The sequence below is a fragment of the Humulus lupulus genome, chromosome 2 (assembly GCF_963169125.1).
Source record: "Humulus lupulus chromosome 2, drHumLupu1.1, whole genome shotgun sequence".
NCBI classification, from domain to species: Eukaryota; Viridiplantae; Streptophyta; class Magnoliopsida; order Rosales; family Cannabaceae; genus Humulus; species Humulus lupulus.
This window is the reverse complement of record NC_084794.1, coordinates 201,590,814-201,614,395: the sequence shown is the minus strand read 5'-3', so window position 1 is coordinate 201,614,395 and position 23,582 is coordinate 201,590,814. Positions and strand designations below refer to the sequence as shown.

At 38.8% G+C, this 23,582-nt stretch overlaps 2 protein-coding genes across 2 annotated transcripts; both read left to right on the top strand.

The window, feature by feature from the left end:
- Positions 1–203: 203 nt before the first annotated feature.
- LOC133815081 (uncharacterized) lies at positions 204–1,106 on the top strand. The gene has a single exon (XM_062247967.1). It carries the CDS (start codon positions 204–206, stop codon positions 1,104–1,106), a length of 903 nt encoding a protein of 300 aa, XP_062103951.1.
- Positions 1,107–1,260: 154 nt separating this feature from the next.
- On the top strand, positions 1,261–3,513 carry LOC133815080 (uncharacterized). The gene is made up of 3 exons (XM_062247966.1): positions 1,261–2,204; positions 2,301–2,597; positions 2,904–3,513. Exons 1-3 carry the CDS (start codon positions 1,261–1,263, stop codon positions 3,511–3,513), a joined length of 1,851 nt encoding a protein of 616 aa, XP_062103950.1.
- The last annotated feature ends 20,069 nt before the right edge of the window (positions 3,514–23,582 follow it).

The following is a 23,582-nucleotide window of genomic DNA, read 5'->3' as shown; positions in this document are numbered from 1 at the left end:
CAGCGTGTGGTAGTGGTCAGAAGAACTCGGAGAAAGAATAGTTGAAGACGAATTGGGCTGAGGAAACTGAGAAGGAAGACTTTCGCTCTTCAGCTCAAACTCATTGGGCCAAACTCAAGGAAAAACATCAGATTAGTGTGGCAGCCAAGCTTCATTTTGAGGAACCCATCTTGAAAAATGGAAAGAAAATTGCTCAAATTGATATGGCAGAGGTTGCAGAACAAGCACAGAATTGGAACTCTGCAGTGATATGTATGGTACTGGGAGCTAACCCCCCATTTGTTGTTTTTGAAGGCTTTGTCAAAAGGATCTGGAGACGCTTAGGCATTGAACGTGTTGTGCAGATGAATATGGGGCTTACCATTGTCAAATTTAATGATGAGGTTACTCGTGATTTTATGCTAGAAACAGGGATTGTGAAGTTTGACAAGAAACCAGTTATAGTGAGACCCTGGTCTCAAGATTCAGACACAGTAAGGTTAGTTCGTTTGGTGCCTCTTTGGATTCGATTGCCTAATCTAGGTCTACAATATTGGGGTCAAAAATGTCTTAGTGCTTTAGTTATCACTATAGGAAAACCAATTATGGTGGACAAGTTTACTAAGGAAAGATCAATGGTTAGATTTGCAAGGGTTTTAGTTGAAATGGAGATTTCTGATGATCCCCCGTTTGTCATCTATTTTGTGAATGAGAAAGGCCAAGTGCAAGAACAATATGTAGAGTATGAATGGCTTCCCATCAAATGTAGCAACTGCAAGGGATATGGCCATAACATGGCAGAATGCAAGAATCAGGGTCCAAAAACATGGGCAAAGAAGAATGTGACTGAAAAGAAGACTGTTGGAGTTAATGCTGGTACTGAGATTCAGATGGCTGCTGCAATATCAACAGTTTCAGCTGGGGAAACTATGGTAACTAAGGAAACTAGAGAGAAACAAGATGTGGCAGGAACAGAAACTCAAAAGGAAATTAAGGAAGGGGGAAGCACACAGGGAAATCTTTTAACTCTTGAACATGACAACAAAGAAAATTGGGAGGTTCCTAAGAGAGTGGGGAACTTAAAGAGCATAGGGAAGTTGGTGATGACTGATAAAGGGAAAAGATAGAATTCTTTCAAAGCTCTTCAGGAACAGGGGAAAAGAGAGGAAAAAGAGAAGTTAACCCACTTGGTGGTTGATGGACTGCTCCAATATAATTAGTTGGAATGTATGGGGTATGAATAAGAGGGATAAGCAACGTGCTATCCTGAGTCTTTTGAAAATGAATAAAGTTGGAATTGGTGCCTTATTAGAGAATAAATTGAAGAAGGAAAAAGTTGATGATATGATGGATAAGTTGTTTCTTGACTGGGATTATTATAGCAGCAATGCCACAGAAGGAATAATCTTAGTTATTTGGCAGAAAACGTTTATCAAAGTTCAGATTCTGATGGAGCACCAACAGTTTGTTCACTGTTTGGTTAAGCTTACTGATGTGCAGACGATTTTTTTGGTCACGTTTGTCTATGGCCTTAATACCATGGAAGAGAGATTGGAGTTATGGAAGGGTCTTTCATTTACACCTTTACCTGATAAACCTTGGTTGATTGTTGGAGATTTTAACGCTGTTTTTCACTTCGATGATAGAGCTGGTGGGAAGACAATAAGTGATGCTGAGATATATGACTCCACTGCATGGATAGCACAAATTCTGATGGCTGGTCTCAAGAGTATTGGCTCTAAGTGTACTTGGTCTAATAGGCAGGATGGGAGGGATAGGGTATACTCGAAGATTGATCATGCTTTTATTAATGAAAATTGGGTGGATGCTTTGCCTAACACTATTGCTGAGTTTCAATGGGATGTTAACTCTGATCATTGTTATTGTCTTATTAAAACTCACAAACATGGAAATTTGGGCACAAAACCTTTTAAAATTTTTAATCTGTGGATTGCTCACCGAGGGTTCAATGAGGTTGTTAGAAGTATTTGGAACAAACCTATGGCAGTGAGGGGATTACAGGGTGTGATAAAAAAGTTGCTCCGGCTTAAGCATGTTTTAAAAGCATTCAACAGGGACGAAATTGAAGATGTAGAGAAGGGATATCATCAAGCTAAAGGTGATTATCAATTGGCTCTAAACAGAGCTCAAGAATTCCCAATAGATTTCTTAGTTCAGGAACCTGAAAAAGTTGCAGCAGCCAGATATCAATATCACCAGGCAATGTACAGAAGCTTTTTGATTCAACGAAGTAAGATCACTTGGCTGCAAAAGGGTGATGATAACAACTCTTACTTTCATGCTTGCATCAAAAAATGAAGAGATGAGAATAGAATTGTTTCATTTCAGAATGAGCAGGGAGTGGTTATTGATGATTACAATGCAGTTGTTCACCATTTTCTGGACCATTTCCGAGGTTATATGGGAAGCTCTAGTTCAGCAATTAGCACTATTAACTCTCAGTGCATTGATTTTGGTCCTTGCCTGGATATCGAGATGCAGCTGAAGCTTATCAGGAAATTTAGAAAATCTGATGTAAAAAAGGCTTTGTTCAGCATTCCGGGTACTAAGAGTCCAGGGCCTGATTGCTTTGGCTCTGAGTTCTACAAGGCTATGTGGTAGGACATAGGTGATGAAATATCGGAGGCTGTTCTTGAGTTCTTTGACACTGGGAGGATCCCTGCTGAACTCAATAAAACAGTCCTAGCTCTGATTCCTAAAACTGATATGCCTTGCAGTGCGGTTGACTACAGGCCTATAGCGTGCTGTAACACGTTATATAAATGCATTTAAAAAATGATATGTAGTAGACTTTCAGAAGTTCTTCCTCATTTAGTTAGTCTGAATCAAGGTGCTTTTGTTAAAGGGAGATCGCTAGCTCATAATATTCTAATTTTTCAAGACTTGATCAAAAATTACAATAGGAGGAATGCTTCCTCGAGATGTGCCTTGAAGATAGATTTGAGCAAAGCCTATGATACGGTTGACTGGTGCTTTTTAGAGGGGTTGTTGGTCAGTCTGAGATTTCCTACCAAGTTCATCTGTTGGGTGATGGTGTGTCTCCGAGGAAATGCTTATTTACTTATGATGAATGGGAGATTGCAGGGGGGATTCCATGGTGTTAAGGGTCTTCGTCAAGGAGACCCTATATCCCCTTTATTATTTTTCCTAGTAATGGAATACTTCACCCGGTTACTTCAGCTAGGAGCTACTCAACATGATTTCAAGTTTCATCCTCTGTGTAAAAGTCTCAAGATTATCAACCTGTGCTTTGCTGATGATTTAATTATCTTCTATAAAGCTAATAAAGGCTCAATTCAATGTGTAAAACATATTTTTGAGGCCTTTTGCAACAGTACAGGATTGAAGGCTAATCACAGTAAATCACATGTTTACTTTGGAGAAGTTCTGAACTCAGACAAGATTAGTTTGCTTCAGATTTTGCAGTTTGAAGAGGGAACTTTTCCTCTTAAATATCTTGGGGTTCCTATGAGGCCAACAAAATGGAAAGCGGCAGATTGTGAGGTGATTTAAAAAAAAATTAAACTAAGGCTTCACACTTGGGCTAGCAGGCATCTCTCATATGCAGGGAGGACCTAACTCATTACTTCTGTCCTTTTGGGTCTACGGAACTATTGGATGAAAATTTTCTTGCTCCCCCAAAGTATAGTCAAGGAGGTTGATAAACTTTGTATGTGGTTTCTGTGGGATAACAATGGTACCCGAAGCAACTACCATCTTGCTTCCTGGTCCAAAGTCTTCTTGCCAAAAGCTCTTGGGGGTTTGGGTTTTGGTGAAGGAGCAAAATGGAACAAGGCTATGCTTGTTAAATATATTTGGGCCATTAGTCATCAACCTGAGACCTTGTGGGTGAAATGGATAAATGTTGTCTATTTAAGAGGCCAAAGTTTCTGGCATTATCAGCTTAAGGCCGACTCTAGTTGGTATTGGCAAAAACTGTGCCATATTCGAGATATCTTTACACAAAAGGACATAGATGATGCTGCCAGTCAAGGGACTTTCAAGATTGGTGTGTTCTATAAAAGTATTATCCACCAAGCTCAAGTCAAGTATCATCATTTTGTGTGGAATAGGATCAGTGTGCCAAAGCATCACTTTATTATTTGGCAAGCGGTGAATGACAATTTGCTAACTCAGGACCACTTGCAAGGGGTTCTTCTGCATCTTGATAACAACCTTTGCCCGGTTTGTGGTGAAACTGAAGAGAATCATGACCATTTATTCTTTAATTGTAATTGTTCTCAGCAGGTGATGCATCATATTCAAGCTTGGGTTGGCTGTAGTTGGCCTCTTCGGTTCAATGATTAGACTCGATGGATTGAAGATATGAGACATGGAGTGAAGGCAGCGACTGTGGCAGCAGTGATATCAGCTACAATATATTATATTTGGCAAAATAGGAATTCTTGTATTTTTAATAGATGCTCTTATAGGGTGAATGTTATTGTAGCCATGATAAAAAGAGATATAGTGTATAGAGTTAGTTGGTGTACTCAAAAGAAAATGACCGAAAATGAGAGACTCTTTGTGAGGCAAATATGTTCCATGTAATGTTGCTGGAGCCTTCTCCTTGAGGGAGGCTCTTTGATTGTATTTGGGTTTGTGATTAATGAAATCATTCTTTCTTGATTAAAAAAAAAAAGAAAAAAAAACAATTAAAACCCATTGTATAAATAAAAAAAGTGTTAGTATAAAAAATAGTGTAAAATTTACTAAAGAGTTATTTTTAAAACGTTTATATTTATTGTGTGGATTTTTCTTTTGTTATTGTTTTAAAGGTTATTAGTAATTTTGTGGTTTTTTTTTTGAAAAAAAAAATAGAGTGATCAATGTTTGTATTTATTGAGCTCATAAAAATATTAGAAAACGTAAAAAAAGATTATTTTTATTATTTAAATAATTAAAACAAATTTTATAATATGTAAATAATTAAAACCAATTGTATAAATAAAAAATGATAGCATAAAAAAATATAAAAGTAATTAAATAGTTCTTTTTTATAATATTTTAATTTATTGTGTGGATTTTTGTTATATTAGTTTACAAGGTTATTGGAATTTTGTGGGTTTTATTGAAAAAAAAATTGAGCTATAAAAGGTTGGTATTTATTGAGCTCAAAAAAAAAGATTATTATAAAGAAAATAGTATAAAAACAATTGAGCTAAAAAAAGATTGGTATAGATAAAAAATTGTATAAAAAATTAAGCTAATAAAAAGAATAGAAACTTTAAAAACAAATATTATATTAATTATTTAAATAATTAAAACCAATGGTATATATTAAAAGTGTTAGTATAAAACAAATAGTTTTGTTCATTGTGTTTTTTTTTATTGGTTTAAGAGGTTATTAGAAATTTTATGGGTTTTTTTGGGAAAAAAATTTGAGTTATAAAAGGTTGGTATTTATTCAGCTAAAAAAAAAGATTAGTATAAAGAAAATAGTGTTAAAAAAATTGAGCTCATAAAAAGATTAGAAAGCTTTCTAAAAAGTATATTGTTTTTATTATTTAAAATAATTAAAACCAATTTTATAATATTTAGATAATTAAAATCAAATGTATAAATAAAAAAATGTTTAATAAAAAACTAATGTAAAAGTCATTAAAGAGTTATTTTTAAAATATTTTTCATTCATTGTATGATTTATTATTATTATTGGTTAGTAGGGGTGCACAAAAAAATCGTTAATCTGTCCCACCTGCCCAACCCATCAAAATTCGTTCACTTTGAACCCGTCCATTAAAAAACTCACACGAAATTGGGTTGGGTACAGGTTGCAATAATATAAGAAGGGTCTCCAACCCGCACCCGCTACCTTTTTTTGTATATATATATTTTTTAGTAATAATCTAAAGCCAAAAATACAACACATAAATGGTTCATTTAAAATTATAAAGTTTGTGACCCTTTTAATTTATTTGATGGAGAGATATTGAACTTTGGGATGTGAATCATTGTATTCCTTATATTTTTACTTATATATATTTATAATAGTCCAAAGATTTAATTTTTTTTAAGGGAAAATTTATGTTATAACCAAAATCTAATAAAAAAATAACAATTTTACTATCACACGGAGAAAACAACTTTTATACAGTACCAAATCTTTATTTACAAAAATACGGTAACAATTTTGCTCTCCTAGGCGGAATGTGCTTCTCCTTCTCCTGCATCCCACGACACTGATCACGTAGCAACGTCAAAACACCAAAGCTATCGGCAATCTAGATCTGAAAACAACAATAGCAAAATCTACATGCAAAAAATTGAAAACCACCATTCAATCTTAGAAAAATTGGTCGGGAAAAAATGGGTAAGTAACCGAAACACAAAGATAAAATAACAAAAATGGGCTGGTAGTGAATAGAGAATTTCGCCTTCGTTGATCACCCATGGCAAAGAACCTCAAAGCAACGAAAAATCTCCATGGATTCCGCCAATAAGATCTCAAGGCAACAACCGAAAAAAAAACATTCAAATCGAGTGAAAATTTGTTGATGGTCTAATTTATTCATAAAATTTTGTTGATGTCTGATTGTTTTCTGGTTATTTTTGAATATCTGAAAGAGAAAATACTAAATAAAAATTTTGGGTGATATAATGAGAACAAGGAGAGTATTTTCTAATTTCAATTTAAAATATTGTTGCTGTCGGGTTGTTGGCATGTTATGTTGACGTTGTTATCAATGATCCTAGCATACACATGTACAAACAATGCAAGATCAATACAAAAATCAACAACAATACAACATTTCTTCAAAATTTGAAAAAGAAGAAGAAGGAATGAAAGAAAGAGATGGAGAGAGAGGTGTTGGGCACAAGAAATGAAAAAAATAAAAGAGAATAGATAGTGTATCATCAAGTGTGATGCTCCAACCTCCAAGTGTCACAAACATGAACTTTATTATAATAATAATAATAATAATAATAATAATAATAATAATAATAATAAAGGGTAACGTGTAATCAGGATAAAGAAACAAATGGAGAGAGAGTGTGGTAGGAAAATAAGTGGAGAGAGAGTATAATAAATAGAAATTAAAAAAAATGGAATAAAATATAGATAAAAACAACATGTGACTTAGGAACATCAATATCATCACATCCCGACTGCAACATTAAAACAATTAATTAACAAAAATAAATTGAACAATAATGAACTAGAAAGTAATAAACAACAATTGTTCAACAACAAAATCATCATCTTCTTTAACCACAAAAGCTTGTTCGCCACTACTCTCCCCTCCCCCTAAACAACATCCTCAAAAAGTAACACACATAAACATTAAAGCAACAAAAAAATAAAAGAAAATAACAATTAAAAAATAAAAATAAAACAACATTGAACAACACAAAAATAATCTGGATAACAACAGTAAGACAACTAACAAACAACACAAGATAATTGAAAAACAACAAAAAAGATACTAAAAATAAATCATTCAGCATTACAAATTTGAAAAAATAGGCATAAAAAAATTCAATAATCAAAAGGGTATGTAACACAATGTAGCGCATTTTCCTCACAATAAAATAAAAACATAGAATTCATAATTATACTTTCTTCTTGTTGACGGTGTGAACTTGTCAATGAAGTTAAGTTGGAAAAATTAAATAATAGAGCTTATCGATGAAAAACTTCAAAATTCTAAACAGAAACTTAGAGAATAGTTGCAGAAAGAAAATAGTGAAAAGAACTTGTATTTCTTATGGTATGATGCTACAGTATTTTTTCCAACCCCCTTCCATGTGGAAGTGTGGTTCCTTTTATAGTGGGCTCTAATAGCCCCTGATACATTGTGGTCCAGGGGACCAGGTGGTACGCAAGTACACTGTTAGGAGAGTGGTCTCAGGGGTAGTGGTGTTGGCTCCAGTACGTGGTCAGACATAGTGCGGATGTCCCCACTACTTATTTTGTACAAATGTCAGAGGAGTGGCACCAGGCGTAGTGGTGCTAGTGGTGGTGTCAACTCTGACATCTGGTTAGAAGTATACAGGCCATGTCCCCTCTCCTAGTACTACCACTACTTGGCTGGCATGAGTATGTGGATCAGGCATACAGGGTCTTACAGGTTGTACCCCGTATGAGCTCCGTACTTGTACGAACTTTTTTTAATTATACTTGTTCTTTTGCCTCTAAAAGTTGGAGTTTCCGCAAGTCCTCATAGGATACACCGCTCTGAGCTGCCAGGCGCGAGGCCACCTGGGATGCCTTAGACGCATGAGGCGCTGGCTTGGGTGAACCGTGAGAAGGAGCCCTTGGGTCGTTGGTGTGTGGCACTTGTAGGCGGGGGCGAGACATCGCCTCGCGAAGCCCATGGCGCAGGGCCTTGGGTGCGCGGCCGAGGCATGGGCGAGACACCGTCTCACGAAGCCCATGGCGCGGGGCCTTGGGTGTGCGGCCGAGGTGTGAGCAAGAAACCATCTCATGAAGCGGGGCCTTGGGTGTGCGGCCGAGGCGTGGGCGACACACCGTCTCGCGAGGCCCATGGCGCAGGGCCTTGGGTGCGCGGCCGAGGCGTGGGTGAGACACCGTCTCGCGAAGCCCATGGCGCGGGTCCTTGGGTGCGTGGCCGAGGCGTGGGTGAGACACCATCTCGCGAGGCCCATGGCGCGGGGCCTTGGGTGCGCGTTCGAGGCGTGGGCAAGACACCGTCTCGTGAGGCCCATGGCGCAAGGCCTTGGGTGCGCGGCCAAGGCATGGGCGAGACACCGTCTTGTGAGGCCCATGGCGCGGGGCATTGGGTGCGCGGCCGAGGCAAGGGTGAGACACCATCTTGCGAGGCCCATGGCGCAGGCCCTTGGGTGCATGCCCGAGGCGAGGGTGAGGCACCATCTCGTGAGGCCCATGGCATGGCCGAGGCGTGTTGAGGCGCGAGGCGCCTCCTTGCATGGGGCTCCTCCTGGCGCGAGGCATCTCCTAGTGCGAGACGCTTGTGGACGAGGAGCATGGCGAGGCGTTGCGAGGCGATCCCTCGCGATGCCCTGGTGGCACGACTGTGGCGAGGTAAGGCGAGGGCATAACAGCCTCATGGGGATGTGGGGGTGACGAACTCGTGTAGGTGCATGAAGGGCTTGAGTGGCACACCTCCTAGGCTCGTGAGGCGCGAGACGGGGGGTCCTGGGTGACAAACTTACCGGGGCTACATTTGTCAAGATTTTCCAATACACACCTAGGGACATGGGTCCTAAGCACGTACTTTGAGTCTTTCATCAATGTGGAATTTTGAGCATCTACACTTCTCATCTCTGAATAAGAGAATCCCATTTATTTCTTTTAGAAAAAACACACATATCATGGTCTCTCACACACATGCAGGCAAAAAAGATAAAATAATATCCATAAACACCTTGATGATTAGCTCAAACTCTACTAGAGATAAAAAGTCCAAAGATGAACAAAAACAAACTTAAAAACTAGAAAACAACCAAACGATAACTACAAAACATTTTTTTTTTAAAAGATTGGAAGTATATAGCCCAATCAAAAATAAAAGATGTGCAATCACAAGATCACCAAAAAATCAATAGTGTTCTTTGATGGTGTTGTTGTTGTGAAAATCCGAAGAAGAAGAAGAAGGAAATAAAGAAAGAGATGGAGAGAGAGGGGTTGGGCACAAGAAAGAACAATGAGAGTAAATGGGTTATGAATATTAGAAAATATAATTTTTCCTTTTAATTACACAGTTAATATTAATATAAAAAGCTAGCTATAAGACTATTTTCCCAAAACATTGAAAATTGATATAGTGTCTCATTGTAACGTCATGGTTACTCCAAGACTGTTACTGTGAACTTTAAACCGTGCTTAACTCGCTAAACGAGTCATTTGGTTATAAACGTGCATCTAGGTGTTACTAATAGGCTAAGGTGAAAAATATTGATAAAAATGAATGGATATATTTTATTTAAAACATAAAACTGTACATGGGCCAATAAAAGCATTTACAAGTTATTTACAATCCAAAATGGTCATTACAGTGTAAAAGTTACAACCTGCCGACCTAAGTGACAAAAATAGGGTTAACCCCTAGTTCCTTTGAGAAACACCTTGGTCGTGGTGGTCAAGCGGCCACATATGTACACATCGCCACCTAAGCTCTCCACTCAAGACTGGGTGAGCTTTTCTTTCCCTTTACTTGCACCACATAGTACCCGTGAGCCAAGGCTCATCAAGAAAACACATTACTGCATGTATTCAATATCAACAGATTATTATGATGATAATACTGGGGCTTGTAGCCCAATCAGATAAGTGACTACTAAGTCATACTCTGAATAGATGACTAATAAGTCTATCTCTAGGGCTCTGCACCCTAATCAGATAAGTGATTATTGAGACACACACACCGTGCCGGTGACTAATAAGTCAACCTCTAAGGATTTGTTCCCTGTATAGATGACTAATAAGTCATCTCTAGGGTTCTATTCCTTAAATAGATGGCTAATAAGTCCATCTCTGGGGATCTGCTCCCTAAGCCATGTGACATGTCGATCACCTTAGCCTTTTGGTCCTAGCTCTAAGTAACTAGCCTTTAGACTAGACAAGCGCTTTTGTTTTCATCAAACTTAAGACCAGTCAAGCATTCCATGCTTATGTTGATAATGCTTATGTCGATTAGATCTAATCTTTTCGGCTTGCGTTAAACACGCTAATACTGTTCTTGAATCATAGGTCAATTCTGTATGACCAGAGCTCAGTACTAATGTCGAACATGACTAATAAGTCACAGCTTCATAGTCAATACTGACACCATTGCCAATTCTGACAAGTAAGTCAGTACCATTCACAGATAAGCAAGACTGCTAAGCATTTACAATGCAATCAATATCCACATATAGAGCACTCAACATGCCTCATCAATAACCATGGATGTCACATATTGGGTGCAGTTTTCTTACCTCTGGTTTGAGCGTGAAACAAGTTAAAAACGACCCTTGAGAACAATCAATCCCTTGATCCTTTAGCAGTCACCTAGTCATAACCAAATATGGAATTCCACCCATAAAATAAATAATAAAAGGTTAATGATCTAAACCTCGCTCTCGGAAGCTCGAATCCTACTAACACAGTTAATAAATTCGATCCCGAGCCTTAAGAATTGAAACCCCGAGCCAAAAACCCTCAAAAGTACCCAAAATAGTACCCTGGAAAGACAGGGTAGCGTTGCTGCCCCCCAGGCGCTATAGAGCTACAAGTAGAGCTACCAAGCCCTAGACAGCGCTGTAGTGCCCATCCCTGGGCGCTGTAGCGCTAGAACCAGGGTGTTTCAGCCCTAGTTTTTCCCCTTCGAGTTCTCCAAATTCCAAACTTCACAAGCTGATACCAAACCTCAACCAAACTCACAAATGAACCCTAAAACTTATTCTACAAGTCTTAGGCATCAAAACCCAATCAATCTTTCCCAAAAACTTCATTGAATTCTCAACTATCCAATCCAAAAATTCCAATTGAAAATCAATTGAAAAATAGAGCATAACCAGAGATTTCATGGCTAAAATCTTACCTCAAGCTCAAGATTAAACCCTCTTCGATGGATGAACACAATCCTAAACCCTCAAGGCTTGATTCCCAAGCTTGAATCCTCAATTGGAGCTTCAAAATTCAAAGGAAAAAGAAGAAGAAAAATGATCCGGATGAAGAGGAGAAACGTGCTCTAACTTTTCTGCCTAAGCTTCCTTCTAAAGCTTTCTAGTTCACATACAACCTAAGGTTAAATGACCAAAATGCCCCTAGGTTAAGTAATCTCTTTTCAAAGCTAGCAAGGGCAAAACCATCATTTCCCCTCTATCTCGTTAATTATAATTAACGTCCTCCAATTCCCGTTATTCCCAATATTCTCAAATACTAATAAATCATATCCCATTACCCTTTAATTCCCAGTAATGTACTAATCATCAAATTACCCCGAGACTCACCCTGAGCCCCGAAATTAACCCCGTTATGACCAAACCAATAACTTGTATTCAAAGATCCTTTCATGCCGAATAGCTCGAACAAATCCACATTATAATGTGGCCTCATAATAAATCACCAACATGCATGAAAATATACAAATATGCCATCAACTGGGCAAAATTACCAAAATACCCTTATAATGAAAAGTGGACCCACATGCATGAATTTATCATCATATGATAATATAATTCACATAATCATGCATATAATCATTTAATGGCATAATAAATAAATTATGGCCCTCCTGGCCTTCTAATCCGACCATTAAACCTCATTAGGGATTTTGGGGCATTACAACTATCCTCTCCTTACAGAAATTTCGTCCTCGAAATTTACTTGAACAGCTCGGGATACTGACTCTGCATATCTGACTCCAGCTCCCAGGTCGCTTCCTTGACCTTTTTATTCCTCCATAATACCTTAACCAAAGGTATCATTTTATTCCTGAGGACCTTGTCCTTTCTGTCAAGTATCTGAACTGGTTGTTCCTCATAGGAGAGATCTACCTCAAGCTCTAGATCTTCGTAACTCAAGACATGAGTCACAACAGATACATACCTCCAAAGAGCTAAGATATGAAACACGTTATGCACGGATGACAATGCCGGTGGTAAGGCCAACCTGTAGGCCACCTGACCAATCCTTTCCAAGATCTCAAATGGACCTACAAATCTAGGGCTTAGCTTGCCCTTCTTCCCAAATCATCTCACCCATTTCCATGGCGAGACTCTAAGGAAGACATAGTCTCCCACTTGGAACTCCACGTTCTTGCGTTTGGGTTCTGCATAACTTTTCTATCTACTTTGAGAAGCAAGCATCCGAGCTCTAATTTTCTCAATGGCCTCACTGGTCCTCTGAACTGCCTCAGGACCCAAGTATCTCCTTTCTCTTGTCTCATCCCAATGAATGAGAAATCTACATTTCCTACCATACAACATCACATAAGGTGCCACCCCAATGGTAGACTGATAACTGTTGTGGTAGGAAAACTCTATCAAAGGTAGACACTTACTCCAGGATCCACCAAAGTCCAACACACATGCTCATAGCATGTCTTCTAATATCTGGATCGTCCTCTCAGATTGTCCATCTGTCTGAGGATGATAAGTAGTACTGAACTTCAATTGTGTTCCCATGGCCTTCTGTAAACTCCCCCAGAACTTGGAAGTGAATGTGGGGTCTTGATTTGACACGATCGACCTCAATGCTCCATGGAGGCGCACGATCTCTCTCACATAGAGATCTGCGTACTGGTCAACTGTATAAGTAGTCCTCACTGGTAAGAAGTGAGCTGACTTGGTGTAGCAATCCACAATAACCTATACTGAATCGTGTTGACCAACCGTCCTGGGTAAACCCACCATGAAATCCATCGTGATGTCCTCCCATTTCCACTCTGGGATGTCAAGAGGCAACAATAACCCTGATGGCCATTGATGCTCAGCCTTGACCTGTTGACATGTCAAGCACTTAGCCACATACTCTACTACATCCTTCTTCATTCCAGGGCACCAATACAGTGATCTCACATCCTGATACATCTTTGTGGTGCTTGGATCCAAAGAGTAAGGAGTAGTATGGGATTCATCCATAATCTCCCGTCTCATAGCAGTGTCTAACGGAACACATATCCGACCCTTGTATCTCAACAAGCCCATCTCAGACATTGTGTAATCTCTAGACACTCCAGCTAAAACATCCTCTCTAATATTGATCAGTTGTGGATCACCCAACCGACCCTCCTTGATTCTTTCCAACAGTGTAGACTGTAGCGTAATATTGGCCAACTGGCCCACCAGCAACTCTATACCAGCTTTGGTCATATCCTCTCCTAACTCTCTAGCTATCAACCTCGCACTATAAATCTGTCCTGGACCCTTCCAGCTTAAAGCATCATCTACCACGTTGGCCTTTCTTGGATGATACAAGATCTTGCAGTCATAATCTTTTACTAACTCTAGCCAACGCCTTTGTCTCATATTCAAGTCTTTCTATGTGAAGAAGTACTTCAGGCTCTTGTGGTCAGTGTAGATATCACACTTCTCCCCATAAAGGTAATGCCTCCATACCTTCAAAGCAAAGACCACAACCGCCAACTCTAAATCATGAGTGGGATATCTATGTTCATATTCTTTCAGCTGACGTGAGGCATAAGCAATCACCTTCCCTGACTGTATTAGAACACAACCCAAACCCTAATGTGAGGCATCACAGTATATCACAAAATTCTCCTGATCTGTTGGAAGACTCAGAACCGGAGCGGTAATCAACCTTTGTTTCAATTCCTAGAAGTTGTTCTCACACATGTCTGACCACAAAAATTTCTGATTCTTGCGTGTCAGCTTAGTCAATGAAGTAGCAATCATAGAGAACCCTTCCATGAAACGTCTGTAATAACCTGCCAACCCAAGAAAACTTCTAACCTCAGAAGCATTCTTTGGCCTTGGCTAATCTCTGACTGCCTCAATCTTGGCTGGATCCACTTTAATCCCCTCCTTACTGACAATGTGCCCAAGGAAAGTTACCTGAGATAACTAGAACTCACATTTCTTGAAATTTACAAACAATCTGTGCTCCCTTAGTCTCTATAGAACCAACCTCAGATGTTGCTCATGTTCTGACTCTGACTAAGAATAAACCAGAATATCATCGATGAAGACGATAACAAACTGGTCCAAATAGTCCTTGAACAATCTGTTCATCAAATCCATAAAAGCAGCTGGGGCATTAGTCAATCCAAAGGACATGACTAAGAACTCATAGTGCCCATATCTAGTGCAAAAAGCAGTCTTTGGTATGTCTCCCTCCTTGACCCTCAACTAATGATAACTAGAACGAAGGTCTATCTTTGAGAATACCCTTTTACCTTGCAACTGATCAAACAAATCATCTATCCTTGGCATAGGATACTTGTTCTTAATTGTTAACTTTTTTAGTTCTCTATAATCAATACACATCCTCAGAGAACCATCATTCTTTTTCACAAATAGAACTGGTGCACCCCAAGGTGAGAAAATAGGTATGATAAAACCCAAATCTAACAGTTCTTGCAACTGTACTTTCAATTCTTTCAACTCTGTTGGGGCCATTTTGTAAGGTGTTATAGATACTGGCTTCGTCCCTGGTGCCAGTTCTATCATAAACTCAATCTCTCTGTGTGGTGGCAACCTTGGTAAATCTTCTAGAAATACATCCAGAAACTCACAGACTAGTCTAGTCTCCTCTGGTCTCACTGGCATGACTTGAGTGGTATCCACCACACTGACTAAGAATCTTATGCAACCTCCTTGCAATAGATCTCTAGCCCTCAGAACAGATATCATAGGTATACGAGGTCCATGCATAGTGCCAACAAATACAAAAGGATCCTCACCTTCAGTGTAACGCCCTAAACTCCAGGGACCATTACGGTGTGCCTTATAAACAGTGCTAAACTCGCTAATCGAGTCATTTGGCCAAAATCGTGTAACTAAGTAAGATTAGCGGTTTAGGGATTAAAATTTTTGGTTAGGATATAACCTTTCATTAGAAAGTTTACTGTATACATTGGGATCCCAAAAATATAATTTAAAGGTTTATTGCAACAAAATATTTACAACCAGCCGATCTAAGCGGCAAAATAGGGTTTAACCATAGTTCCCCTTTCAACCCTCGGCCATGGCAGTCGAGAAGCTGCATATGTACACATCGTCACCTAAGCTCTCCAACTCAAGGATGGTCCAACTTTCTTTTTCCTTTACCTGCACCACATAGCACCCATAAACCAAAGCCCAGCAAGAAAAACCAATATGCTCATGAACATTAATAACATGTCATCAAATCATAAGGCACATGTCATCAAATGAGTTCACGTAATGATGAATATACAACATCAATCGATGATCATAATAATCATCCCGGGCTTTTAGCCCCAAATAGTGGAGTGACAGTTGTAATAGTCACTAAGGTGGGTTCCGTTCCCATTAGCCATGTGACGATAGGGTCACCGGGGCTTTGCAGATAAGTGATCATTTCACTAGATTAAACAAGATAGGTGTTTGATGAACTAGTCACCAAGATAACCTACCACATGACCATAGAGTCACAACCATGGGATTCTGCTCCCTAGCCATGTAACAAACAGTCACCTAGGCCTTTGGCCCTGGCTCTGAGTTACTAGTCCTAGACTAGTCAAGCACTTATAATTTTCATCGACCTTAGGGTCGGTCCAGCACCAATGCTCCCAGAGTCATTCAACACTGATATAGGTTAGATCTAATCTTTTATCAGCCCTGCGTTCATGACGGTTATGTTGTTTCTGACTCTCAGGTCAGTAATACGCAACCAGTGCCGACCCTGACTAGTCAGTGCCATACACAAGTAAGCAATGCTACCAAACATATATCGTATGTCAAAGATCCAAATGTAGGGCATTCAGCATGCTTACTTAATAATTGCTAACATAATCAGGATCATGCATAAACACAGGGACTCAAGCTCTGAACAACCTCATATTCAATATTCATAGCATGCCCTAATCACATGTTTCTCGTGCAACACATGCATCACATTTAATCACTTGACATGCCTCAACAATAACCATGCATGTCACATTTAGACATCCAACATGCCTCAAGAATAACCATGCATGTCACATATACACAGGGTGCAGTTTTCTTACCTTTGGTCCAAGCACAGGTTACCAATAAACGAGCCACAAGCACGATCCTTACTCCAAGCCTCTAGTGGTAACCTAGTCACAACCATGAACGGTGATCCAATAAGTTCAAGTTCTAAAACCAATCCCAGAACCAAGACCTAGCCTCTGAAACATCCAATCCCGCTAAACTGGGTAGTAGGAATGATCCCGAGGCCTAAGGTTTGAGTTCCCAAGCTTAAGACATCATTTCGACCATAAATACCCTCAAGCGCTGTGGCCCTAACTCACTGAGTCGCGGCCCCCAGCCAAGATAGAGGCATCAGGGGCAAGCACCGCGGCGCCCCACACCTAGTGCCGCAGCCCCCAGCACACACACAACCTTCCACCTACTTCTTCGAGCCTGGGCCGCAGCGCCCAAGAATAGAGTCGCGACCCAACCTCGGACCAGCCATTTTTCCCCATTTTCAACCTTTTAAAACCTTCCAAAAACATATCCAAACATCTCCAAACTGAAAAATCGAAGTTCTCAAACATCCCCATCATCCAAAACCAACAAAACCCAAGCCTCAAATCTAACAAAAACTCATCAAAACACAAAGTCCAATTCAAGCTTAAAAACTTTAAAAAACTTGAATTACCTCCAATTGAGTTGTTTCCAACTAAATCCTTCGACTAATAAGCTTCTAATCTTCCCTAGGATCGCTATGCCTCGATCCTCGCTTGAATCCGAGTCCTAGAACTCAAGTTACCTTCGAAAATGCGACCGGGAGATGAAAATGAAACTTTGAGGGAGAGAGAACTTACTAAACGTTCTTTTTATTTCTTAAAAGGTTACTTCAAGCTTAAGTAGCCTCAAACAAATCCTAACGCTTGGGGTCCCGAAAATGTCTCTGGGGGAAAAATAGTCAAAACCTCCAGAATTTCCCCCCTGATCTTACTAACTCCCAATTTATCATCAAATTCTTATTCCCATTACCCAATAACCCGGTAATGCTCTAAATACCCCTTGAATTACTCGTAGTCAAGAACAAATCCCGCTGTGAATTTCCCACTAGCTTACCTCCTAGGATCATCTCGTGCTGAGTAACCCTAGCATAACCAAAATAATAATAAAGCATCACACACATATTACATATATGCCAAATATGTCTGAAATGGCCAAAATATGAAAATCACCCAATTACATAGAAATGGGTTCACATGGATATTTAATACACCTAAACATGCATATTATCATTTAATAACACAATAAATCAATTATGGCCCTCCCGACCTCCTAATCAAGGTCATAAACCTTATTAGGAAATTTGGGGCATTACATTCAGGCTCAAAGGTGATCATCTTCCTTCTGCAATCTATGGTTGCCTCATACTTCACTAACCACTCCATACCCAAAATCATGTCAAAGTCAGTCATAACTAACTCTATCAAATCCACTGAAAACTCTCAGCCCTCCACCATCACTGGCAAAGAACTGACCCATCTTCTTGATACTACTAACTCCCCAGTGGGTAATATGGTCTCGAATCCCACAGCATAATAATCACATGGTCTACACAATCTATCAATAATTCTACTAGCAAAAAAAGAATGTGTAGCACCAGAATCAATCAAAACAGTATAATGGGTTCCAACACTAAGAAGCTGACCTATAATTACTAAGGATGAAGCCTCAGCTTCTGCTTGAGTCAATGCGAACACTCGAGTTGGGGCTGGGCTGTCCACCTTTCTAGGTTCTTCCTTTCTTGCTTTAGGGAAATCTTTCTTGAAATGTCCCACTGTCCCACATAAGAAGCCGGCATTTGCCCTACACTCTCCCAAATGGTGTTTATTGCACCTAGGGCACTCTGGATAGGTCCTCCAGGCCTCACTGCTACCCTGACGACCCATTGCAATATCAAGACCTGGAGCTGGGAAGGTATTAGGAACCTTCCTCTTCTGATCACTGGGGCCTCCACCCCTACCTGAAACCATAAATGGAGGACCTGTCCTCCTCAACTCTCTTCTGGCAGCATTGTCCCGCCAGATCTTGTTCTCTACGCTCTCAGCTGTGAGCGCCTTCTCAACCATCTGTGCATAAGTAGTAACTCCAGCCACAGTGGTGATACCCTAATCTAGGTTGTAGCCCCTAGAGAAACCTCTCCTTTCTGGTCCCATCAGTGGGCACCATCTCCATGGAAAAATTTGCCAATCTATCAAACTTCATAGCATACTCAGTCACTGATAGACTCCCCTGAAGTAATATGATAAACTCTTCAGCCTTAGCAGCCCTGATGGCATCATTGTGGTACTTTTCATTAAACAGGATCTGAAACTCTTCCCAACTCAGGGCATCGACATTTCTGGTCTGGGATATAACCTCCCACCAAATTATAACATTCTCCCGAAACATGTATGTGGCACAGGCCACCCTCTTATTACTGGACACCCTCATGAATTCAAGGATCGTGGTGATCATGCTCATCCATTGCTCAGCCTTAGCTGGATCTGCACTACCCTAAAAAATTGGAGGTTGTTGTTTCCTGAACCTTTCATAAAGAGGTTCCCATTTGCTTCCAACCTCAGGCAGATGCTCAACTATTTGCATCGATACAGGTGGTGCCTCAGGTAAACTGTTCCCTGCAGTAACTTGTTGTTGTCTCAGGAGGCAGATTTCTTCTTCCTACCTCAATACTCTGGCCTGTAAGTCATTAAACAGCTGCTACCAGTTTTCAGGAACTGACTATGGAATCTGATTCTGGTCATTCTCTTGACCCTGTCTGTTATTCTGGCCCTAATCTTCCTGGCCAGCTGATGATTTTTTCTATCTTGGAATTCTTCTTATAACTTAAACCTTGCTGCAATAGTCAATGCGGCCAATTAGGTAGTAATAACTAAACCTCTTGCCGCCTCACAGTCCAAGATCAACAGATAATCACCCATATTCCACAATTATACAGATATACAAATGGATACATGATCATAGCATTTAGCAGTTAACACTAATCAGTTAATAATTCACAATGAACAATACTAATAAGTATGTTATAGCAATATCAGTACTAATAAGCACGTTCTTGTTTATGATGCAGTAGTCAAGGCCCAGCCTTATCAATGTATCACATGTAGACAGGTAAAGCATTTATATTCTATTCAAGCAGTTAAACATATAACCACATAAATAGTTACCAAACCATGAGTCAAGCTTGTCTTCAGTGGCGAGTGTACATGCCCAGCCAATCTACAGGAACCCTAAACCTTGGCACACTTTAATACAAAGTTGTAATTCCCTGGTTACTCCAAGACCGTTACTGTGAAATTTAAATCATGCTTAACTCGCTAAATGAGTCATTTGGTTATAAACGTGCATCTAGGTGTTATTTATAGGCTAAGGTGAAAATTCTTGATCAAAAGGAATGGATATATTTTATTTAAAACATAAAAATATACATGGGCCCATAAAAGCATTTACAAGTTATTTACAATCCAAAATAGTCATTACAGTGTAAAAGTTACAACCCGCCGACCTAAGCGGCAAAAATAGGGTTAACCCCTAGTTCCTTTGAGAAACACCTTGGCCGTGGTGGTCAAGCGACCGCATATGTACACATCGCCACCTAAGCTCTCCACTCAAGGTTGGGTGAGCTTTTCTTTCCCTTTACCTACATCACATAGCACCCATGAGCCAAGGCTCAACAAGAAAACTCATTACTGCATGTATTCAATATCAACAGATGATTATGATAATCATACTAGGGCTTGCAGCCCAATAAGATAAGTGACTATTAAATCATACTCTGAATGGATGACTAATAAGTCTATCTCTAGGGCTTTACACCCTAATCTGATAAGTGACTATTGAGTCACACACCGTGCAGGAGACTAATAAGTCAACCTCTAAAAATATGTTCCTTGTATAGATGACTAATAAGTCCTTGTCTAGGGTTCTGTTCCTTAAATAGATGGCTAATAAGTCCATCTCTGGGGATCCACTCCCTAAGCCATGTGACATATCGGTCACCTTAGCCTTTTGGCCCTGGCTCTAAGTAACTAGCCTTTAGACTAGACAAACGCTTTTTGTTTTCATCAAACTTAAGGTCGGTCAAGCATTTCATGCTTATGTTGATAATGCTTATGTCGATTAGATCTAAACTTTTTAGCTTGCATTAAACACGCTAATACCGTTCTTGACTCATAGGTCAATTCCATATGTCCAGTGCTCAGTACTACTGCCGAACTTGACTAATAAGTCACAGCTTCATAGTCCATACTGACACCATTGCCCATTCTGACTAGTAAGTCAGTACCATTCACAGATTAGCAAGACTGCTAAGAATTTACAATGCAATCAATGTCCACATATAGAGCACTCAACATGCCTCATCAATAACCATGCATGTCACATAATGGGTGCAATTTTCTTACCTCTGGTTTGAGCGTGAAACAAGTTAAAAATGACCCTTGAGAACGATCAATCCTTTGATCCCTTAGCGATCACCTAGTCATAACCAAATATGGAATTCCATCAATAAAATCAATAATAAAAGGTTCATGATCTAAACCTCGCTCCTGGGACCTCGAATCCTCCAACACGATTAATAAATTCGATCCTGAACCTTAAGAATTGAAACCCTGGGCCAAAAACCCTCAAAAGTACCCTGGAAAATTAGGGTAGCGCTACAGTGTTGCCCCCCAGGCGCTATGGTGCTACAAGCAGAGTTGCCAAGCCCTGGACAGCGCTGTAGCACCAGAATCAGGGTGTTTCAACCCTGGTTTTTTCCCTTCGATTTCTCCAAATTCCAAACTTCACAAGATGATACCAAACCTTAACCAAACTCACAAATGAACCCCAAAACCCATTCTACAAGTCTTAGGCATCAAAACCGAATCAATCTTTCCCAAAAACTTCATTGAATTCTCAACTATCCAATCCAAAAATTCCAACTGAAAATCAACTAAAAAAACAAGGCATAACCAGAGATTTCATGGCTAAAATCTTACCTCAAGCTTAAGATTAAACCTTCTTCAATAGCTTAACACAATCCTAAACCCTCAAAGCTTGACTCCCTAGCTTGAATCCTCAATTGGAGCTTCAAAATTTAAAGGAAAAAGAAGAAGAAAAATGATCGGGAGGAAGAGGAGAAATGTGCTCTGTTTTTGCTGCCTAAGCTTCCTTCTACAACTTTCTAGTTCACATATAACCTAATATCAAATGACCAAAATTCCCCTAGGTTAAGTAATTTCTTTTCAAAGCTAGCAAGGGCAAAATCATCATTTCCCGTGTATCTCATTAATTACAATTAACATCCTCCAATTCCCATTATTCCCAATATTCTCAAATGCTAATAAATCATATCCCATTACCCTTTAATTCCCGGTAATGTACTAATCATCAAATTACCCCGAGACTCACCCCGAGCCCCGAAATTAACCCTGTTATGACCAAACCACTGACTTGTATTCAAAGACCGTCTCTGCCGAATAGCTCGAACAAATCTACATTATAATGTGGCCTCATCATAAATCACCAACATGCATGAAAATATACAAATATGCCCTCAACGGATTAAATTACCAAAATACCCTTATAATGAAAAGTGGACCCACATGCATGCATTTATCATCATATAATAATATAATTCACATAATCATGCATATAATCATTTAATGACATAATTAATCAATTATGGCAATCCCAGCCTTCTAATCCAACCATTAAACCTCATTAGGGATTTTGGGGCATTACACTCATCATGACCACATGTCACTTTATATGAACTTATCACCATGACTCATCTTATCAAGCTAGCTTTTTTCAATATAATAGGAAGTGAATAAATAAAATTTATAATACATATTATTAATTACTACATTCCGATTTTAGTAATCTGCATGTAGAATAACAATAAACAACACAAAAATAATATGGATATCAACAACATTAAGACAACAGACTAACAACACAACATAGACTCAGAAGCAACAATACAAATCCCTACTAAAAATGACTTAACAACAACAAGAGGTACCCCTAATAATACATTTCTATATACTTTTTGTTAGTAGTAAATGGTAACTAACCAAGGCAGTAAGACACACAAAAGATATGTATTTAATTATTAAATCAGAGATAAGAATTAAATAAAACCCACATGCCAAATCCTAATAAATACTTGATAAAGTTTTATGTAACTTTCATTTTGTTATAATAAAAAAAATATAAATTACTCTTCACACATATCTCTCTCTCTCTTTTTGAAGAAAAAGATGATGCAACTTTAACTTATATTATTATTTGAATGAGAAATATGATGAAAAGATGACACTAGTGTGAGGGGCTAGGTGTGAGGCAGTTTCACAATTACAAAATTACAAAAATCATTAACCTTCCTAGCTAAAAAAATTTTCTCTATTTCTCTTTCTATCTCTATTTTCTTATATATATATATATATATATATATATATATATACACCATGGACACACACACTTATATATATAAAAGGAGAAGAGGGGACAAACGGGACACACTACTGATTTTTTTTGTCATGGAAGACAGACATTTTGAAGGTGTTACTGTGAGAATATTATACAGAAATCAAGTCAAACAATATTTTTGAAATATTAAAAGTTTTAATACTATATAAGAGAAAAAATAAAACCGTATAGAAGTAAAAATTATTGCCTCAAATAATATATGTAAGAATAGGACCAAATAAGGTCACCCATCTCTTTCTCTCTCTCTCTCTCTGAAGAAAAAAATGATGCAACTTTAACTTATACAGACATTTGAAAGTGTTACCGTGAGAATATTATACATAAATCAAGTCAATTAGTTTTTTTAAAATATTAAAAGTTCTAATACTGTATAAGAGAAAAAGCAAAACCGTATAAAAGTAAAAATTATTGACTCACACTATATATGTAAGAATAGGATCAAATAAGGTATTTTGTGTAAAAATCCCTATAAATGAAAGCTTTCGTTACTATAAGATTAATGGTGGTAA